This window comes from Anolis carolinensis, chromosome 1 (assembly GCF_035594765.1).
Source record: "Anolis carolinensis isolate JA03-04 chromosome 1, rAnoCar3.1.pri, whole genome shotgun sequence".
In the NCBI taxonomy this organism is placed as follows: Eukaryota; Metazoa; Chordata; class Lepidosauria; order Squamata; family Dactyloidae; genus Anolis; species Anolis carolinensis.
This window is the reverse complement of record NC_085841.1, coordinates 357,505,079-357,527,195: the sequence shown is the minus strand read 5'-3', so window position 1 is coordinate 357,527,195 and position 22,117 is coordinate 357,505,079. Positions and strand designations below refer to the sequence as shown.

Below are 22,117 nucleotides of genomic sequence, written 5' to 3'. Positions count from 1 at the left end.
AGTAGAGGAGCCGCAGTGGCACAATGGGTTAAACCCTTGTGCCGCTGAACTGCTGACTTGAAGGTTGGCAGTTTGAATCTGCAGGACGGGGTGAGCTCCCACTGTTAACCCTAGCTCCTGCCAACCTAGCAGTTCGAAAACATGCAAATGTGAGTAGATAAATAGGTATCACCTCAGTGGGAAAAGACAAAAAGATGCTTCAAGCAGCTTTGCTGGACACACAACCAGAAGGTATCTATGGACAACGCAGGCTCCTTGGCTTGGAAAGGGAGAAGAGCACCTCCCTCAGAGCCAGAGATGAGCACTGCCTCTAGAGCTGGAAATGAAAGGAGAAGCCTTTGCCTTTGTTTGTGTGTTTGTTTCTCAATGTATGTCAATGGTTCTCAACCTGTGGGTCCCCAGGTTTTGGCCTTAAACTCCCAGAAATCCTAACAGCTGGTAAACTGTGTTGTCGAAGGCTTTCATGGCCGGGATCACAGGGTTGTTGTATGTCTTTCGGGCTGTGTGGCCATGTTCCAGAAGTATTCTCTCCTGACGTTTCGCCCACATCTATGGCAGGCATCCTCAGAGGTTATGAGGTATGGATAAACTGGTAAACTGGTTGGGATTTCTGGGAGTTGTAGGCCAAAACACCTGGGGACCCATAGGTTGAGATCCACTAATGTATGTCATTGTAACTAGGTTTTGCTTGTGTCTGTGTATTTATTTATTTACAGCATTTATATTCTGCCCTTCTCACTCTGAAGGGGACTCAGGGTGGATCACAGAACACATATACGGCAAACATTTTAATGCCGTTATGCACAAACAAGACAGACGACAGATAGAGGTATATAAGCATTTCCCATCTTCGGCGTCCTGGAGGTTGTGTTTGATTCTGGCCATGGGGGGGGGGGGAATGCTTTCACTTCATCCTCCATGTCGAAGAGCCTCTCTGCTTAAGTGGTACCTATTTATCTACTCGCAGCTGTTTTTAATCTTCTAGGTGGACAGTGAGCTAGGCTGAAGGTCGGGTGCTCACTCCCTACACAGGCTTCGAACTGACAGTCTTTTGATTGGTAAGATTTATTGTAGCTGGTGGTTAACCTGCTGTGCTAAAGCCCAGCCCTGTATATAATGTATATGATGTAATCCACTTTTCCACTTTGAGTCCACTTGGGGAGAAAGGTGGACTATAAATACAGTGTATTATTATTATTATTATTATTATTATTATTATTATTATTATTATCTAGCTATGAATAAAGAGTTACTTTTAATTCATTCATCACTGGGGTAGAAACTTCAAACTCATTATGGATTGTATTTTAACACCATAGTGAAAGACAGCCTTCATTAAATCAATGAATAAATCAATCTGGATTACAAATATCTGCAACTGAAACTTCTGTAACTTTCTGACCCAATTAGAGGTGACAATAGACACAGAACACCATTTTCTTATTTTCTGTTTATAAATTATTATTTTTAGAAAGAAAGCCTTTGAGTCTTCTCAACATTCTTTTAATTTAGACTTCCGTGGTACAAGAAACCTGGAAAGGAAAGTACATGCTACTATTGGTAACAAAAAACCAAATTGCCAGTTTCTTTGTTTTCTGCAAAAAAAATAAAATAAAATTGCAAGCCGAACTATTGGAGAGGAAAAAAAAGGAGAGAGAGACAGACACAGAGAAAAACCTATAAAAAGAGTGTGGCTTATGGGTAAACCGATCCTACTTTTCTCAAATGTGTTTTCTTTTCCTTAAAAAATAAAAGGAGTCGTAAGGATTCATTTCCTAAATCCACCACAAACATAAAAATGACATGAATGTATGGTCACATTTCGGATTGAGCTCTAACAGAAAAGCTTCATACACCTGCTTTAAGACATAGGCACTTACATTCTCCACCTAATACTGCACCATTTGTTTTTATTTTTTTAATCTACTTCAAAATCCTTGCAGAATGCTAAACCTGCCTCCCTCCCAAACCAAAAATAAAAATATGTAAACTTAATTTGCCTTCTTCAGATCTCCGGTTCAAAATGCAAGTTTTGGTGCACTAGTCCCATTCCTAGCCCCATTCTCCCCTTTGCTAAGAAATCAAACCAGAATCATAAGCCCACCACCAAGAAAAATAAAGAGTGCTCTCCTAAGTACACTTGCAGACTTGGGCTGCATCTACACTGCAAAATTAATGCATTTTAACACCACTTGAACTATGTAATCCTGAGAGTTCTAGTTTGCTGAGACACCAAACCACCATTCAAAATAATGATAATTCATTCTCTGTAAGTCCAAGTGATAAGAGCTTCAGGAATATTAATAGGGGGAAAGGAAGCAGGAGGAGCAAGTGAGAGAAATGTGCCCCATAAGTGAGTGGGGGCTAATTGTCTTGGTGGTATTCACTGTGCAGTTTGATTCAACTTTCATTGTCACAGATCCCTCCTAGGAAGTCCTGGGATGTGTAGTTTGGTGAAGGCCTTAGAATTCACACCTAGTGCTAGATTTAAGAGGAATCTAGATATAGCTCCACTAAAGAACAATTCCATTACACAGCGTGCATCTACACTGTTGAATTACTGCATCTTGACACTGCTTTAACTGTGGCCCCTTCTACACTGTCATACGAAATCCAGATTATCTGCTTTGAACTGGATCATATGGCAGCGTAGACTCGTATGATCCAGTTCAAAGCAGATAATGTGGACTATCTGTTTTGATAATCTGAATTATATGGCAGTGTAGAAGAGCACTGAGATGACTCAGTGGGGTTAATCGTGAGAGTTTAGTTTTACAATATATGTAGTCTTCTTTGCCAAAGGAATTCTGGTGTCTTGCTAAACTACAACTCCCATAATTCTATAATATTGAACCAAGGCAGTTAAAGCAGAGCCAACTGGCCTTAATTATACAGTGTAGGGCCCTTCCACACAGCCATATAAACCAGAATAACAAGGCAGATAATCGACAATATTTGCTTTGAATTGGATTATATGAGTCTACACTGCCATATAATCCAGATTATCAAATCAGACAATCCATATGATCTGCTTTGAACTGGATTATGTGAGCCTACACTACCAAGTAAGCCCCACTAAAGATATAATCCAGATTATCTTCTTTGAACTGGATTATATAAACCTACACTGTCATATAATCCAGTTCAAAGCAGATAATCTGGATTTTATATGGCAGCGTAGAAGTGCCTCACTAACGACCCTTCCTCACAGTCATATAACCAGAGCATCAAGGCAGATATTCAACAGTATCTGCTTTGAACTGGATTATTTGAGTTCACACTGCCCTATAATCCAGTTTAATGATGATTTTATACAGCTGTGTGGAAGGAGCCTAAAGTAGAATTTAATATGGATTATTTGATTTTGCATTCTGGATTATATGGCAGTGCAGAAGGGGCCTAAGCAGAAACCTGGTGGCTATTTGGATTTAGTGCCTCACTAAGGCCCCTTCCACACAGCAGTCACAACCTTGTGACTTGAAGGTTGGGTTGCTGACCTGAAGGCTGCCAGGTTCGAATCCAACCCAGGGAGAGCACGGATGAGCTCCCTCTATCAGCTCCAGCTCCATGCAGGGACATGAGAGAAGCCTCCCACAAGGCTGGTAAAAACATCAAAACATCCTGGCGTCCCCTGGGCAACGTCCTTGCAGACGGCCAATTCTCTCACACCAGAAGCAACTTGCAGTTACTCAATTTGCTCTTGACACGAAAAAAAAAAATCCAAAACAGGCATTGTGAATTATCTGCCTTGATATTCTGGATTATATGGCAGTGCGGGTTTTAAGCAGAAACCTGGTGGCTATTTGGATTTAGTGCCTCACTAAGGCCCCTTCCACACAACAGCATAAAATCCACATTGAACTGGATTATATGACAGTGTGGACTCAGATAATCCAAAACAGGCATTGTGAATTATCTGCCTTGATATTCTGGATTATATGGCAGTGCGGAAGGGGCCTAAGCAGAAACCTGGTTGCTATTTGGATTTAGTGCCCCACTAAGGCCCCTTCCACACAGCAGTATAAAATCCACATTGAACTGGATTATATGACAGTGTGGACTCAGATAATCCGAAACAGGCATTGTGAATTATCTGCCTTGATATTCTGGATTATATGGCAGTGCGGAAGGGTTTTAAGCAGAAACCTGGTGGCTATTTGGATTTAGTGCCTCACTAAGGCCCCTTCCACACAGCAGCATAAAATCCACATTGAACTGGATTATATGACAGTGTGGACTCAGATAATCCAAAACAGGCATTGTGAATTATCTGCCTTGATATTCTGGATTATATGGCAGTGCGGAAGGGGCCTAAGCAGAAACCTGGTGGCTATTTGGATTTAGTGCCCCACTAAGGCCCCTTCCACACAGCAGTATAAAATCCACATTGGATTATATGACAGTGTGGACTCAGATAATCCGAAACAGGCATTGTGAATTATCTGCCTTGACATTCTGGGTTATCTGGCGGCGCGGAAGGACCTTATAATAGAACTCATGATTCCAAAGCATTGAGCCAAGTGGTGTCAAAAGGCGTTCATTCCACCTTGGAGATGCAGTGATATCAAACCGTTTCCATTGCACCGTGTGGATGCCCCCAGAGAGGACCGCAGGTAAGGGAGGTGGATCTGAAGAAAGAGAGAAGGTTTGTGTCCAAAGAGTTTTCCATCCTGTACTGAATCGAGACAGAGAGAGAGGAGAGAAAGAGACCAAGAAGAGTTGGTTGTTGGTTTTCCAAAGTCACTTTTTCCGAACCGCCTGGTAAACTCTGGGAAAGCAAAACATAACAAAAAAGGAATCCCGGCGAGACCCCCGCCTGCCAGGAGCCTCCCACGCGGATCTCGGCCGGGATTATGAGCCCAGGTCCACGAGGCTGGAGGTGAGCGGGCCGAGGAGCGAGTCCTGGAGCTGGTGCGGGTGGTGGGGCGGGAGGGCGTGGGGCGGCGGCGGGGCCCCGGGGGGCAGGCCGGGCAGGGCGTAGGCCGAGGAGGGGGTCCGCGCGTGGGCCAGCCCGCCCTGCAGCAGCAGCAGCGACGACGACGAGGAGGAGGCCTGGTCGGGGCTCTGCGGGGGGGAGAACTCCTCCTCCGAGCTGGACAGCAGCGCCTTCGCCCCCCCGCCCAAGGGAGACAGCTGGTTGGGCTTGTTGGTGGACGCGCTGTTGTTCTCCGTGTTCTCCCTGCAAGAGAGAGACAAAGCCGGCACGGGTTAGCCTCTCCGCCTACAGGCATAGGGTAGGAAAAGGTACATTTTTCACGTGTAACTCCAGCCTAATAACCCGCTGTTAGCCCCAGCTCCTGCCAACCTAGCAGTTCAAAAAACATGCAAATGTGAGTAGATCAATAGGTACCGCTCTGGCGGGAAGGTAACTTAGAAATGGAGATGAGCACCAACCCCCAGAGTCAGTCACGACTGGACTTAACCTCAGGGGAAACCAGGCCTGTAGCCAGAGGGGTTTTTTAGGGGTTCAACCCCCCCCCCGAAATTTTTCAGGTTAAAAAAATAAAACCTTGTTTACTCATAAATTTTAACTGGTTAACCAAATCCCCATGCTAAGTCTATGAGACGCAAAAAAATTAAGAGTCCCTCCAGGCACTATCTCAAGCAGATATTGACAAGTCTGAAGGGGGGGGGGGGGGTGAGTCAGGGGTTCAAATCCCCCCCCCGAAATTTTCAAAACCCCTCCCGAAATTTTTTTTTCGTCAGGAGAGAATGCTTCTGGAACATGGCCATACAGCCCGGAAAACGCACAGCAACCCTGTGATTCTGCCCATGAAAGCCTTGACAACACAGCTCTAGATTATTCAATATGGTTCTCTGTGAGTGAGCAGATGGCAACTACTGGATGGCATATGTTCTGTATCAAAAACTAGAACTGATAATAATCATAGAATCATAGAATCACAGAATAGTAGAATTGGAAGAGACCTCATGGGCCATCCAGTCCCCCAAGAAGCAGGAAATCGCATTCAAAGCACCCTCGACAGATGGCCATCCATGATAATAATGATAATGATAACAATAATAATAATACTTTATTTTTGTATCCCACCACCATCTCCCCAAGGGACTGGGGCAGCTAACATGGAGCCAAGCCCAAAAGAAAACAAGGTATAAAGAAGTTAAAATATGAAGCGAAAACAATAACAATAACAGTATAATAATCAAATAAAAACAGATTCAAGCACAGTTACACAGATAAAACCAATGCAATTTTCTGAATCATCACCCCAAATAACCAAACCGATTCGTAACCATTTTGGTACTAATGTTGGAGAGTGATCCCTGGTCAAAGTGGTCCCTGGTAAAAAAAAAAAAAAAATTGGGAACCACTGGTTTAGCAAATGTGAGTCTCCATGGATATGTGGAGACCACCTTTTGAAAACCACTAGTCAAGAAAAGCATGACCTTGTTAGAAGTCCACTCTTTGAACAAGTGATATTTGTTGGGCAGTGGGCTTACTGACAAAAGACCCTCCTCATAAATGCACAGCAGAGTAACTTATTAGCAACAGCATGACCCAGCATCAGTAGTCAAAACTGATAAAATGAAACACAGACCAATGTTATCTCTTCCTTTGGAGGCTTTTCTTTGTAGCAAAATAATATGGTTGCTCTGTTTATGAAAACAAGGTTTCCATAACAAAAATAAAGTTATTTATACTTCCTTCTTTGCTTTCACTCTGGGCTTCTTTCACATGCAGATAAACAGCTTCGCTCTCACAGAGCATCCTCTCACAACAAACTTACATAGAAGCTTCACATAGTAGCTTTATACACAGCAGCCTTCACACTGAAGCTTCACACATGAGGCCTTCAACCTGGGGCTTCTCTTGCTGAAGTTTTTCACACTGAGGCCTTCTAATAGAGAGATCTTCTCACACTGAGGCCTTCTTATACTAAGGCCTACTAAGCTATAGGCACACCTGCTTATATTGAACTGCAGCTTTTGCTGAGTCATTGCATCCATTTAACCCTTTCAGTGCTTGACTCACAATTTTGTAATTAAAAATACCTAGTTGATTTTTAATATTTCTGACAATATGCACAAGCATTTAACAGATAACTCAACTGTTAAACTGAAGAACCATATATCTGAACTGCCAAAGACAACATGCCACTACCATATTTGGTTAGCAGAGGATGGTTGTTTCTTTAAAGTTGAAATTGCAGTTGTAATTGTAATTCTAGTTGTAATTGCCCAAAACACTCCCTTTAAAAACCTTTTAAAGTATACACTCAGAGATTTTTAAAAACAAAGTCTTCTTCAGTTGAAAAATAACATATCTTGTTTACTTCCAAAAAACTTGTATTAATTCACCATACAGGCACATTTCTCATTAAAGTTCAGTTTTAGATAGGATATAGCTTCTCTCTTTATTGAGTACACAGGGTATCATTCTTAATCAATAATCCATAGTCATTAAGTATAGTTGTACTCACTAAAGTCAAGAGGCATACATTCATTCATTGAAGACTCTAAAAAGCAACATTCATTCACTTCCACTGAAGTCTGAAGCAAACACATAACATTGAGGTCCAAAATCGCACTGAATTCAAAATGGAGTCCTGAGTCTGAACATGCTCAGTACAATCACATGTCTATAGCTCCTCCCACACCAAAGAGGTACAGTCAACTATTCCCAGGATCCAATCCCAGGTTTTCTGCTTTGAACTGGATTATATGAGTCTGCACTGTCAGTTAATCTGGGATAAACAGAAAACCTGGGATCAGATTCTGGGATGTAGGGCCTGCCTTGGCCCCTTTCACACTGCCCCTATATCCCAAGATCTGATCCCAGATTATCTAGCAGTGGAGACTCACATAATCCAGTTTAAAGCAGACAATCTGAGATCATTGAGTCTATACTGCTATATAATCCAGTTCAATGTAGTTAATCTGCATCCTGGAACTGTATTATATGACAGTGTAGATGGGGCCAAGGAGGTACAAGAATCATTGCTATATTTTGATCTAATACCTCTTCTACGCTGCCACATAAAATCCAGATTATTTTATTTGAACTGGATTATAGACTCATATAATCCCATTCAAAGCAGATAATCTGGATTGTATGCCAGTGTAAATCCAACTTTAATAATCAAATAGTGCAAAAATCGTTTAATTTCCATGCACCTGAGTGCTATGACACCTAAGTAAAACGAAGTGGATAATAAATCATTTAATTGTCTATATAAATTGGGATAGTGAACTTCACTGCAGTCCCTCTCCACAGGTCCATCTTGGAGATCCAGGATGGATCTACACTGATATATACTGCAATCCAGATTATCAAGGCAGATAATCGTTATTATCTGATTTGAACTAGATTATATGAGTCTACACTGCTATATAATCCAGTTCAAAGCAGATAATCTGGATTTTATATGGTAGTATAGGTAGGGGCTAAGAATTCCCTCACCAGACAGACTACAAATCCTAGGTTTTGTATCATGAAGCCATGACAATTATAGGGCAACCCGATTCCTGTAATAAGGCAGCTACTTGCCCAAAGGAAACCTAATTGAAAATTTTTCTTAAAATACATCCAGAGAAAGAGAACTCCCTCCATCCTTGGGTGTACAGACTGGGAATAATGAATATAGCAGGCACCATCTCTTGAGAAAGCTTTCTCATTATCATCACCATTATCATCAATGGTAGGAAAGGATGTAACCTCTCTTATACCAATCCTTTATGATGGTTACATTTTTTGAAGGAAAAGTTTCCAACAGAAACACAAAAAGAAGAAGACAGAAATACAACCATTGTGCCTTCCCTACATGGTAGGGGTTGGACTAGATGTCCTCTGTGGTCCCTTCCAATTATGATTATATGACTGATTGAATATTCTGTGTCAGAAGGAACCAATAAACTGTCCTTTTGAGAAAATTTCCTCTGAATCGATCTCAATCCAATGTTTAATACGGGGAAAGGATCCATTTTCCTCCTTGGGTTTACTTTCAAGAAAACACACAAGGGATCAGGTGTAAGGTTAGGTATAAAAATCCTCTTCCTTAACTTAATTAACTCAGAATTAAGTCCTTAAGTGGGAAATGCTTCCATACTCAACTCCAGGCTGTTTTTCTCTGGTGGAAGAAAATCCCACAGAAAGGAGAGAGTTTCCTTGCTTCCTCTCAGAAGAAAAGATTTACATTTGGTTTCAGGAAAACAAAACAAAACAAAATCCCCCCCCCCCCCCAAAATCACTTGCTAACATACTACATGTTGTAGATCAGGAGGGGAAAATTAGATTTTCTGTATTCAAATTCCAAGCAAAGTAGTGTAAACCCACCAAGTAAAATAATGGGCCCCTTTCTACGATGATCCAGATTATCAAAGCAGATAATACAGATTATTTTCTTTGAACCGGATTATATAAATCCACACTGTCATATAATCCAGTTCAAAGCAGATAATCTGGATTTTATATGGAAGTGTAGAAAGGGCCTAAGGTTGGGTCTACACTGCCATATAAAATCCAGATTATTTGCTTCGAACTGGATTACATGTCAGTGTAGACTCATATAATCCAGTTCAAAGATGGTAATATGGGTTTTCTGCTTTGATCATCTGGATTATACAAAAGTGTATAAAATGAAAAGCAGAGTAGTGCACCTGCTCCGTGGAGGTTGTATCTACACTGATTGGATCTGCATATAATGCAGTGTAGACAGAGACCCAGACCCTGTCTACACTGAGCATTTAATGCAGTTTCAAACTCCTCTTGAAGAAAGTGATTTCGCTGAGTAGATGATTACAGAGGAAATCCTGGAACAAGTTTGTGGCCTGGACAGAGCACTGATGCACTTGATGTTTGGCCGCTGCAGTTTGAAGCTAGTTTCGAACTGCATTTAATAATCAATGTAGATGGGGTCCCATCAAACTCAATGGGAGGCTTTTCCCACAGTCACAAACCTATAGAGATTCTTAACAAATGATGGGTTTATGCTCCGAAGATAGGTCCGTTTTCGCTTTGTACCTCCCTTTTTAGTCATCCCCTGGCATGGATCCTCTCCCCGATTTTGTAAATTAGGTTTAAGGATTCCGTGGAAATAAACCCATTGCAGACATTAATCCAGATGAAGAAATAGGAATGAAAATATATGGATTAGAGAAGGCGCGTTTGGTCCAGCCAAATCCATTTAGAATATGCCTTCGTGTAAATAACAATATTAGTAAATATTAAATTATTATTATTATTATTATTATTATTATTATTATTATTATTATTATTATTTAATTACTACTACTATTATTAAATGACAACATTATTATATTTAATATATAATATTCTTTAATAATAGTAATTAAATAATAATAATACTTTAATATTTAATAATATTGTTATTATTATTATTATTTAATTACTACTACTATTATTAAATGATAACATTATTACATTTAAAATATAAAATTCTTTAATAATAGTAATTAAATAATAATAATTTAATATTTAATAATATTGTTATTATTATTTAATTACTACTATTATTACTAAATGATAACATTATTATATTGAAAATAATAATATTATCATCTAATAATAATAATTGTAATTAAATAATAATAGTAGTAATAATAATAATCTAATATTTATTGGACCTAATGTGCATGTGTGTTGTGTTGTTATGTACATTTAAAGTACATAACAATACAACACACTTGCACATTAGATTCAAGTGTTTGGGATTCGCCTCTGAATATCAGGCTCTTTCCAAGGACCTAGGATTGTTGTAGTTGTTGTTTATTTGGATATCCAACCGAGAAGAGATTATCACAGGGACTGAATCTCCCACCTTCCTTTTCCTCCATTCGACCCCAGAATCAGATATGTAAATGTACAAAGAAGAGTGGGGAAAACTATTATTATCATCATCAAGTATTATTAATTATTATTATTAAATGATAACATTATTTTTACATGTACATAACAACACAACACACATGCACATTGGGTCCAATAAATATTAAAATATTATTATTACTACTATTATTATTTAATTACTATTATTATTATTAAATGACAACATTATTATTTCAAATATAATAATAATAGCAGTAGTAATTAAATAATAATAATAAGTGTTTGAGATTCGTCTCTGAATATCAGGCTCTTTTCAAGGACCTTGGATTGTTGTTGTTGTTGTTGTTATTTATTTGGATATTAAACCAGGAAGAGATTATCTGTTGTTATTATTATTATTATTATTATTATTATTTATTTGGATATCCAACCGAGAAGAGGTTATCAAAGGGATTGAATCTCCTACCTTCCTTTTCCTCCATTCCGACCCCAGAATCAAATATATAAATGTACAAAAAGTGGGGGAAATTATTATTATTATCATTATCATCCCTCTTCCCTTTCATAAAGGAAATTCAAAGCGGCTATGGAGCTCAAAAGGGAGTGGAAATTGTTCTTGGAACTAAATAATTATGAATGATTATATGAATAATGAATGGAGGCTAAATTATTAATTCCAAGGGCGGCACAAAATATTTTTCTTCCCTTTTTTGTAAAAATCATGAAAGTATCCAAGAAGGCAATGGTGCTGAAAATCTACACTGATAGCCCTGCAGCCATATTATATATATATAAATAAAAAATATGGCTGCAGGGCTATCAGTGTAGATTTTCAGCACCATTGCCATATATATATATGGTCTTTTCCTGGTTTCTATTCTATGAATTTCGAAGAGCCCAAAGCGAATCGCTTGTAGAAATAACTGGAGTTGTAAATCTAAGTCTCCTCTGGAGTCAGTCCCAAAATGAGTGGCTTCCCAAACCCTTTGATGAGTGGATGGTGACCTTCTGGTCTGTTATAAAATAAGAGAAGAAAGAGAAAAGGGTTTCCAATTCTCCGAAGAAGGGCGCTTCATAGTTTCCTGATGGATTCATTTTTGCAGCTGCCCAGTTTGGCCTGTTTAGACAGCTGCCCCATGGATTGAAGGCTGTAGGATAATAGGCCTTTTAAACCGGAATACACAAAATCATACTTCGAAATAAGGGCCCGTGTAAACCCCATTTCCTCCCGCATTATTGGCTCAGTGTAGAGGTGCCCTTAGGGAGTCTACACTGCCATGTAATCTAGTTCAAAGGAGATAATCTACATTCAGAAACTGGATTATATGGCAGTTATAGTCCCAAGGGAAAAAAAAGAAAGAAGCCCTTCCTTTGCCCAACTACAGCCTGTCCCAGAAAAATGTATACACCTTTTAGCGGCTGATAGTAGCCATGGTGATTATTTGAAGGCCGAGTAAACACACCGATATTGAAGAGTAAATGTTATAGGAAAGATTTCATCAGAGTTACAAGTTTCATTGTAAATTATTTCGGTGTAATCGAATGTTCTAGAACATGGGCAAACTTGGTCCCTCCAGATGTTCTGGACTTGAACTCCCACCATTCCTGTTAGGAATGGTGGGAGTTGAAGTCCAAAACACCTGGAGGGACCAAGTTTGCCCATGCCTACTCTGTATGGGATCCTCACTCTCTGCGATGCTATATATGTGGTGAACTGAAGGAAAATGTTCTTGGGGAAACAATATCTTCAGACTACACAGAGAAGCCATTGAAATCCACAAGCATGTAGGCAATTTCAACAGAAAGGAGGAAACCATGAAAATGAACAAAATCTGGCCACCGAAATTTAAAAAAAAACCTCTAGAATCAGGATAGTAAATAAAGAACAACAGGAAAATTCCAGGCAAGAAACAATCAAAGCCAGCTAACACCTCCCAACAAAGGATTCCCCTAGGCAGGAAGCAGCCAAGCTTTGAATCTGCCAGGCCATTAACTGCCAATTAAGGTGACCAATCTGTAAACAGGGGAATTCCAGGCATGAAACAATCAAAACCAGCTAATACCTCTCAACAAAGGATTCCCCCAGGCAGGATGCAGTAAAGCTTTGAATCTGCCAGGCCATTCAGTGCTAATCAAGATGACCAATTGCGTTCACACTTGTCTCCAACAGACAAGAGCTCTTTCTCCCAACCTAGACTTTCCACAGATATATAAACCCCACTTGCTCAGTTTCCAACAGACCTCACAACCTCTGAGGGCCTGTCATACATGTGGACGAAACGTCAGGAGAGAATGCTTCTGGAACATGGCCATCCAGTCCGGAAAACCCACATCAACTCAATATTTTCATTGCCTCTCTTTACCCCTCACTCCATTCACACCCTGCCTCTTTTCTCCACTTCTGTGGTTGCATCTACACCAGGGGTCCCCAAACTAAGGCCCGGGGGCCGGATACGGCCCTTCAAGGTGATTTACCTGGCCCCCACCCTCAGTTTTATAATATATTTTTATATCAGTTTTAATAATATAATATATTGTATATACATATAATATTGATAAAAATATTATAATGTTATACAATATAATACAGTACTAATAATAATACCATATAATAATATTAATTATATGTTATATATTACATATAGTATTACAGTATAGTGGTATAGTTCAATATAGTAATATATAATGCTAATATTGTGCTTTGCTAATAATATCATATATTGTATGTACATACAGCTGCTCTGAGTCCCCTTTGGGGTAGGAAGGGTGGGATATAAATGTAATAAATAAATGTAGCAAATAAATAAATAATTTTAGACTTAGGCTCGCCCAAAGTCTGACATGACTTGAAGGCACACAACAACAACAACAACAACAACAATCCTAATTAACTTGACTATCTCATTGGCCAGAAGCAGGCCTACACTTCCCATTGAAATCCTGATAGGTTTATGTTGGTTACAGTTGTTTTCATTTTTAAATATAGTATTGTTCTTTCATTGTTGTTGTTGTTTTGCACTACAAATAAGACATGTGCAGTGTGCACAGGAATTTGTTCGGGGTTTTTTCCAAATGATAATTCGGCCCCTCCACAGTCTGAAGGATTGTAGGCCGGCCCTCTGCTTTAAAAGTTTGGGGACCCCTGATCTACACTGTAGAAACAATGCAGTTGGACACGATTTTAGCTGCCATGACTCAATGTTTATGGCATCACAAGCCTTATCTTTCTCTGCCGAAGAGTGCTGATGCCTCTCTTCAGACTCAAAGTGGTGTCAAACCGCATTGATTGTCATTCCTTTGCGTAGATAGTTCCCAGCCCAACAAATTATTTTGGTATTGGGGCCTGTTCCTGGAGTTATTTGGGACTCCAATTCACACAATTGCATTGGAGAGACTGTCTCAGCTCTAGTTTCTTAGCCCCCTTCTACACTGCCCAACAATCCAGATTATGAAAGCTGATAATCCACACTATCTGTTTTGAACTAGACTGCCATATAACCCGGTTCAAACAGATAATCTGGATATGGGTGTCACCGTTTTCTACGAGTAGATGTCATATGTTCTGTATCTCAAAAGCTAGAGCTGATCGAGGAAAACTGGTGCCAATTTTGGAATCAGCTGGTCAAAAATGCCCATTAGCAGAGATAACATTTGAGACACTAAAATGTGTGTTGGTCAGTGTAATATTTCTTTCATGCCAAGCAAAAAAAGTAATAATAATAATAATAATAATAATAATAATAATAATAATACATCACACAGTCCTAGACACTTGGGAAGTGTTCGACTTGTGATTTTGTGATATGAAATCCAGCATATCTATCTTGTTTGCTGTGTCATAATAAAATAATAATAATAATAATAATAATAATAATAATAATAATGATGATGATGATGATGTTTTATTTATAGGCCCGATGGAAACAAATGCCCTCCAGTTTCCATCATGGCAGGACTTTCCTCTCTTCTTTCTCCTTGTGATTTATTATAGGGTCGAGTCTGAACCCAGTCCTGGGTGGGTTGGGCCTGGGACCCATCAAGGGGGCTGACACCCTAATCCTAAACACATGTAAACCGCCTCCAAGTCAAGTACTTCCATTTAACGGGGGTGTGACGGGGTTGTAAGAAAGACAAGCGATTTGTTTCCCTTGGAAAAAAGTATATTATCTGCAGCCCCCTCGCCTTGATCTGTTAGATCAAGCGTCCTGAAATTTGCCTTAAAGTATGGTCCTCCCTTCCCAAGGCAACCTACTAAGAAGGCTCTTTGGGGAGCTGAGGTTATCCGGGTTCATCTGGATCCCACTATTTTATTTTCCTAAAGATCAGGGAAGGAAAAAAAGGAAGAAATCGGGTGGCTGTGTATGTGTGTATAGATGTGGAAAGCGCCCCGGGGCCTATCCAGAAGGCGACCTCGCCGCCTAACCTTTTGCTGACTTCAAGTCATAAACACCATGTGGCACTTTTTGGAGAGGAAAAAAACACACACCGCCCCACCGACCTTTCTTCTTATAACTTCCCGAAAGGAGGGAGGCTTCAGGGGAACTTGGCTGTCAACCTAAACTCCGAGCCTCGGCAGCTATCCTTTGGGTTTCCAAATCTGAAGGGAAATTCAGTGCTCAGTCTCCAATTCTTATTGGCTTGAAAGCAATGCAGAAAGGAAGAATTGCGGCTCAACTCTACATTCGCTTGTTTTGGCTTCCCAAACCCTCCCAAACTGAGACACAACAAGGCGAGCTGGAGACGGTTTGACCAAGCAATAAACCTTTAGGAACCATAAAAAAAGAGACGGCTACATTCAAACATAAAGACACAACTATTCCTCCTCCTCTTCCTCCTCCAGTTTGCCTCTCTTGACTCCATACATTCAGAAAATAAAGGATATAAAAAGAAAATTCCTCCTCTTCCTCCTCTAGTTTTTCGCCTCTCTTAACTCGATAACTCCAGAAAATAAAGGATATAGAAAGAAAACCCTATATTTAAGGGGTCCAGGGTGAAAAAACCAGGATTTTGGAGGAAAGTAAACCAGAAAGGCATCTACACTGTATAATTAATGCAGTTTGGTGCGACTTTAATGGCCATGGATTGATGCTATGGAACCCTAGGATTGGCAGTTTGGTGAGGCATCAGAACTTTCAGAAAATAAAGGATATAAAAGGAAAATCTTATACTAGAGGAGTCTAGAGGATGAAAGAACTAGGGTTTTGGAGGAAAGTAAACAAAAAAAGACGTCATCTACACTGTAGAATTAATGCAGTTTGGTACGACTTTAACTGCCATGGCTCGTTGCTATAGAATCCCAGGGTTGGCAGAACTCTTTGCAAAGAAGGCTAAAGGCCTTGTAAAACTACAGGTCCCATGAATCTATAGCATCGGTGTCAAACTCTATCAATTCAATGCAGATCATAAGGGGCAAGGAAAGGGACCCAGTCGGGGATGGTCTTGGAGTTTCTCTTCTCCTTCTGAAAGGCCTCTTCTACACTGCCATATAATCCAGTTCAAAGCAGATAATCTGGATTTTATATGGCAGTGTAGAAGAGGCCGAGATCTCCCTCCGCCACAGCTCTTGGCTGGAAAGAAAACTCCACATTTTATTTCCAAGCAAGACAAGGAAGTGTGGGAGAGAACGAATTTCATCTCCGCTTGAGTCTGAGGAAACCAGGTGAGGTATCTCACTTTCAGAAGGAAGCCAAACCCCAAGTATTTACTGTGATGGATTGAATTGGGGATTTTATAATATAAGACTAGCTATCTCTGTAAAATAGTAAAAACCCAATGTTCTGGATTTTATACTCAAGACGGAGACTGAATCCCACTACAAAGGAGGCTTTGGTGGCCTTTCTGGAGGGTCTGTTTTGGAGGAGAGAAATATCTATCTCATGTAGACTTGGCGATGCGCAAACTCACAAACCCGGGTGAACCAAAAGAGGATTAATTAAATCCGAAAGGTCCCCGTTTCCATTCAAACCCTCTAATCCTACAGCCCAGCTCTGTATTATCCCCTGAACCCCTTCCGAGTTGAAGGAGACTTCCAAACCAAAAAAGATCCATGGATGAGTAAGTCGTCCTCAATTCGGTTTTATAACAAAGCGGTTGAGAAGAAGGCAAAAGCAGAGAAGCAAAACCCCGGATGACTTCCCTGTCCTGTTATTAATATCATTAAGGGCAACGCGGGTAAAAATTATAGATAATAGGCCTTCTTCATGTAAAACAAACCGAGGGTTGCTTTACACGGCTCTGAGTCCAGAGCTTTTGCAGGGATCCACCCAATCCATTTCTGTCAACGCCTGGAAAAGAGACCTTTGGGAGCGACAACTCCCAGAATCTTATTTCTACCGGCTGCAAATTTGAGTGTTTAGAAACAGAGTTTCTGGTACCCAAAGAAAAGGGAGAGGGGCAGAAGTGGTCAAGGGAATAAAAGCTAGCAAGGCACAGAGAAGAGCCTTAACTGTGATCCGTTTCCAATGGCACTCTCCATGGCGCAGTAAATGACGTTTCTGTCAGAACTGAAGGAAAGGAGCTTTTTGGACAACAAGCCCCAGAATCCCCCCTCCCTCAGTCAGCGAAGGAACCATTTGGAAACATAAGACCTAAAATCCTCTTTAGCCATAGCAGAGTCAACTCAGGCCCCATTTACACTGCCATATACAATCTAGATTGTTTACTGTGTGCTAGATTATATAGCAGTGTAGACTCAAATCTGGTGCATTTGAATGAGGGTTCAGTCCTTGATCCTGACTGCCCAGCCCTAATTAACTGAGAAGGTTTATTCAGCACTTTAATCCTGGCCCTACAGTCTGCGTTTTGCACAAGTCCCTGCCCTGTCACCATATTCCTAGTTGTCTACGTTGTTTTGATGCTTTTTATACTTTGTTGTTTTTAAATGTTATTCTTATCAGTTTGTTTACCTTATATTATATGTTATCATGTTTTTAATTGTGTGTTTAGCTTGGGCATTTTGTTTATGCTGGGCTTGGTTAACACCTTTTACTGATGGAGCCACAATGAAATGGGTGTTTTATTTTATTTTATTTTTACTTTTAGTGTGTTTAAACGGGTTTTTGGATGATATTTTGATTGTTAAGTTAATGAAGTTGTGTTATATTCTTGAATGTGTGTAGTTCAATGTATTGTCTGTACAGTTTTCTTTGCGGCAATTGAATGTTTGCCTTACACGTTGGAAATCAGTCCTTTGGGGTGATAGGGCAGTAAACAAATAAAGATGATGATGATGATGATGATGATGATGATGGCGGGAAATAAAAATAAAGTTGTTATTATTGTTATTATTATTATATAATCCACTTCAAAGCAGATAATCCAGATTTTATCTGGCAGTGTAGAAGGGGCCTCAGTTTCTGTTGGGCCTTGGGGAAGTGACTTTTCCGAATGACAAATCTCAGAATCTTCCCTCATTGCTGAGTTTGAGAAAGCGGCTTTTTAGAACAAGTGATCAAATTCTTATCAGCCAACTTGACTTTCGATAGGACCTTTTGGGAGGACCAGTGCCAGAAGACTCTTCCTCAGCCAGCTAGTTTCTCTCAGAGCTTGAAGAAGTGACAACTAAACTCAGAATGTCCACAAAGTCAACTCAAGGGGATCGGAACAATAGTTTGGGTTTCTGCTGGAGCTTGGGGAAGGGACCTTTGGGGACTACAAGCCCCAGAATCTCCCCTCCCTCAGTCAACTAAGGTTCTTGGGGCAAAGGAACCATTTGGGAAGATAAGTCCTAGAATCCTCCTCAGCCACAGTGAAGACAACTAAGGCCCCATCTACACTGCCATCTACAATCTGCTTTGATCTGGATTATATGGCAGTGGAGAATCATATAATCCAGTTCAAAGCAGCTAATCTAGATTGTAGATGGCAGTGTAGATGGGGCCTTAGTTGGCAGTGTAGAAGAGACCTCAGTTTCTGCTGGGTCTTGGAGAAGTGACTTTTTGGAATGACAGATCTCAGAATCTGTTTGAGTTTGAAGAAAGTGGCCTTTTGTAACAAGTCCTTGAATTCTTATCAGCCATCTTAAGTTTTCATGGGACCTTTTGGGAAGACAAGTGCCAGAAGACTCTTCCTCAGCCAGCTAGTTTCTCTCAGAGCTTGAGGAAGTGACAACAAGACCCAGAACGTCCCCAAAGTCAACTTAAGGGGATCCGAAAAGTTTGTGTTTCTGCTGGAGCTCAGGGAAGTTATTTTTGAGGACCACAAGACCTCGAACATCCCTCAAGTGGGGCTCCAAATAATTTGGGTTTCTACTGGAGCTTGGAGAAGAGACCTTGGGGGACCACAAGATCCAGAATGTCCCCAAAGTCAACTTAAGGGGATCCAAATAGTAGTTTGGGTTTCTGCTGGAGCTTGTAGAAGGGACCTTGGGGGACAACAAGACCTAGAACGTCCCTCAAGTGGGGCTCCAAATAGTTTGGGTTTCTGCTGGAGCTTGGAGAAGAGACCTTGGGGGACAACAAGGCCCAGAACGTCCCCAAAGTCAACTTAAGGGGATCCAGATAGTAGTTTGGGTTTCTTCTAGAGCTTGTGGAAGATACCTTTGAGGACCACAAGACCCAGAACATCCCCAAAATCATCTTAAGGGGATCCAGATAGTAGTTTGGGTTTCTGCTAGAGTTTGGGGGACCACAAGGTCCAGAATCTCCCCCAGCCAGCTTCGCTGTATGGGGGTGATTCTGGGCCTTGTGGTCCATTCCCCAAGCTTCCCTTCTCGGAGAAAGCGTGACTGATGCGTGGCACCCACCTCTCCTTGGCCTCCGCGGCCCGGTCGCGCTGCCGCCGGTTCTTGAACCAGTTGCTGACCTGGGTGGTGGTCAGCCCGGTGGCCTCGGCCAGCTCCCGCTTCTCCCGGGGCGAGGGGTAGGGGTTGTGGGCGTACCACTCGCGCAGGACCCCGCGGGACTTCTCCTTGAAGCAGTAGCTGGTCTCCTCGCCGTCCCAGATGGTGCGCGGGAGCGGGAACTTCCTCCGGACGCGGTACTTGCCCACGGCGCCCAGCGGCCTCCCGCGCAGCTTCTCGGCCTCCACGTAGTGCGCCTTGAGCCAGAGCTGCTGGAGCTTGGGGTGGTTGTGGGCCGAGAACTGGTGGCTCTCGAGGATCTTGTAGAGCTCGCGGAAGTTGCCCCGGTGGAAGGCCACCACGGCCTTGGCCTTGAGGACGCTCTCGTTCTTGTGCAGGTGGTCGCAGGCCGGGAGCGACCAGAGGAAGCGGCCCAGGCGCTCCAGGTTGCCGCCCTGCTGCAGCACCTCGCACACGCAGGCCACTTGCTCCTGGGTGAAGCCGAAGGAGGGCAGGAGCGACATGGCCCCCGGGGAGGAAGGAGTAGGAGAGGAAGAGGAAGAGGGGCCGGACGGGAGCGAGGCCTCGCCAAGCCCCTCAAGCAGTCCCGGCTCAGCCCGGCGCGCTCCTCCTCGAGAGACTTCTTCTCTCGCCCAAAACCACTTCGGAGGGGGACACCCCGGGAAAGAAGTGCCCCAAGGCTTCCTCAGAGAGGAACGGGATCAGTTTGGAAAGGGATCTTTTCTAGACCCTGAGGAAACAACTTTCCAGGACCTTCTTCCAAGGAGAAAACTGGGAAGTCCCAAGAGCAAGCTGTGCGCCCTCCTTGGGAACGTCCCTTTCCAAAGAGAGACTTCTCTTCCCCAAAAACACTTTGGAAAGGGACTCTCCGGGAAAGAAACGTCCCAAGGCTTCCTCAGAGAGGAAAGGGATCCGTTTGGAGAGGGATCTTTTCCAGACCCAGAGGAAACAGCTTTCCAAGACCTTTTTCCAAGGAGAAAACTGGGAAGTCCCAAGAGCGAGCTGTGCGTTCTCCCTTTCCAAAGATCACTCTTGAGAGACTTATCTCCCCAAAACCACTTCGGAGAGGGACACCCCGGGAAAGAAGCGTCCCAAGACTTCCTCAGAAAAGGAAGGAATCAGTTTGGAAAGCGATCTTTTCTAGACCCAGAGGATACAGCTTTCCAGGACTTACTTTCAAGGAGAAAAATGAGTTTGGGAAGTCCGAAGAGTGAGTCCCAAACGCTCGCCTTGGGAACGTCTCTTTCCAAAGATCAGTGCTTTCGGGAAAGCGGATTTCTAAGGTTTCTTCCACACATAAAGCAGCTTCCCAAGGCTTCTTTCAAAGGAGAAATACAAGCTCGGGAAGGCGAGAGTCCCAAGATGAAACCGAGCTCAAGTTCCGAGCGCGAAGCTGTCGCCCTCATGCGCTCTCCTCGCGGGTGTTTCCTTCCCAAAGACCGGATTGGGAAGGGGTTTTGCGGCAGCCTCGGAGCCGTTTCCCGGGGGTTATTCACAGGAAACAGTTTGGAATATCTTGAAGTACTTGCCGGCTTCCCCAGACGCCTTCAAAGCAGAAAGATCCGTTCAGAAAGGCGAAAGAAAGTGCCCCACGCCGGGCTGGAGTTGAGAAGCGCTCTCCTCGGGGAGGTTTCCTTTCCGAAAGGGATTTCGCAGCACCCGTGGGAGGCTGGGCAAGGCTTCTTCTTCAGAGGAGAAAAGCCAGTTTGGAAAGAGTCTTCGGAGAGAAAGGGAAAGGTAAAGCCTCCAATCCGGTGCTGTTGTGGAGCTTTCCTTTCCAAAGGGCCAGTTTCCAAAGAGGTCTCGAAACAGCCTTCAAGCTCCAGAGAGCAGCTTAGTGTCCGAGGAGAAAGATCCGTTTGGAGAGGCAAACGTGCCAAGATCAAGCCCAGAATCCAGGGTTGTCGCTGTGCGCTCTCCTCGGAGATGTTGCCTTTCCAAAGAGCGAGAGAAAGAAGCTTCCCAAGGCTTGAGAAGGGATCTTGGAGCAGCCTTGGAGACCGACAGAAAGCAGCTCCCCAAGACTGCTTCTTTTCCTTCTCCTTCTTCAGTGGGGAAGAGTTTGCCCCCGAGTGCAGGACCCACAAGGAGAGAGGTCTCCTCCTCCTCCTCCTCTTCCTCTTCCTCCTCCTCCTCCTCCGACAGCAGGAAAAGAGATGCCGCCGGAGAGGTCTCCTCTTCGACCGGAGGAAACTTTATGTTTTTTCCCGTTGCTGGTCTTGCCAGAGCCGGGCTTAAAGGCGCCCCCCTCCCCCTGGTTCCCCGCCTCAGGGCGCTCGCTGATTGGCTGCCCCTGGCGCCTAGAGGGAGGGGGAGGGCCAGCCAGGCGCTCCAGGGCTGGACAGACAGAAAGAAAGCCAAGCAGCTCAAGCCAGGCAGGCGAGGAGAGGAGAGGAGGGCGCAGGCGCACAAGGAGCCAGCCAGGCAGGCGGGCAGCAGAGTGGACGAGTGGCTTGGAAGAAAGGCGAGAAGGAGAGTTTGGCAACGCCACCTTTTTGGATCCCAACCCC

General features: G+C 42.6%; 1 protein-coding gene across 1 annotated transcript; it reads right to left on the bottom strand.

Moving 5' to 3' along the window:
• Window positions 1–3,633: 3,633 nt before the first annotated feature.
• Window positions 3,634–21,912, bottom strand: six1 (SIX homeobox 1). The gene is made up of 2 exons (XM_062968587.1): window positions 19,551–21,912; window positions 3,634–5,179 (listed from the first exon to the last, which is right to left on the bottom strand). Exons 1-2 carry the CDS (start codon window positions 20,108–20,110, stop codon window positions 4,852–4,854), a joined length of 888 nt encoding a protein of 295 aa, XP_062824657.1. The 5' UTR covers window positions 20,111–21,912; the 3' UTR covers window positions 3,634–4,851.
• Between the last annotated feature and the right edge of the window lie 205 nt (window positions 21,913–22,117).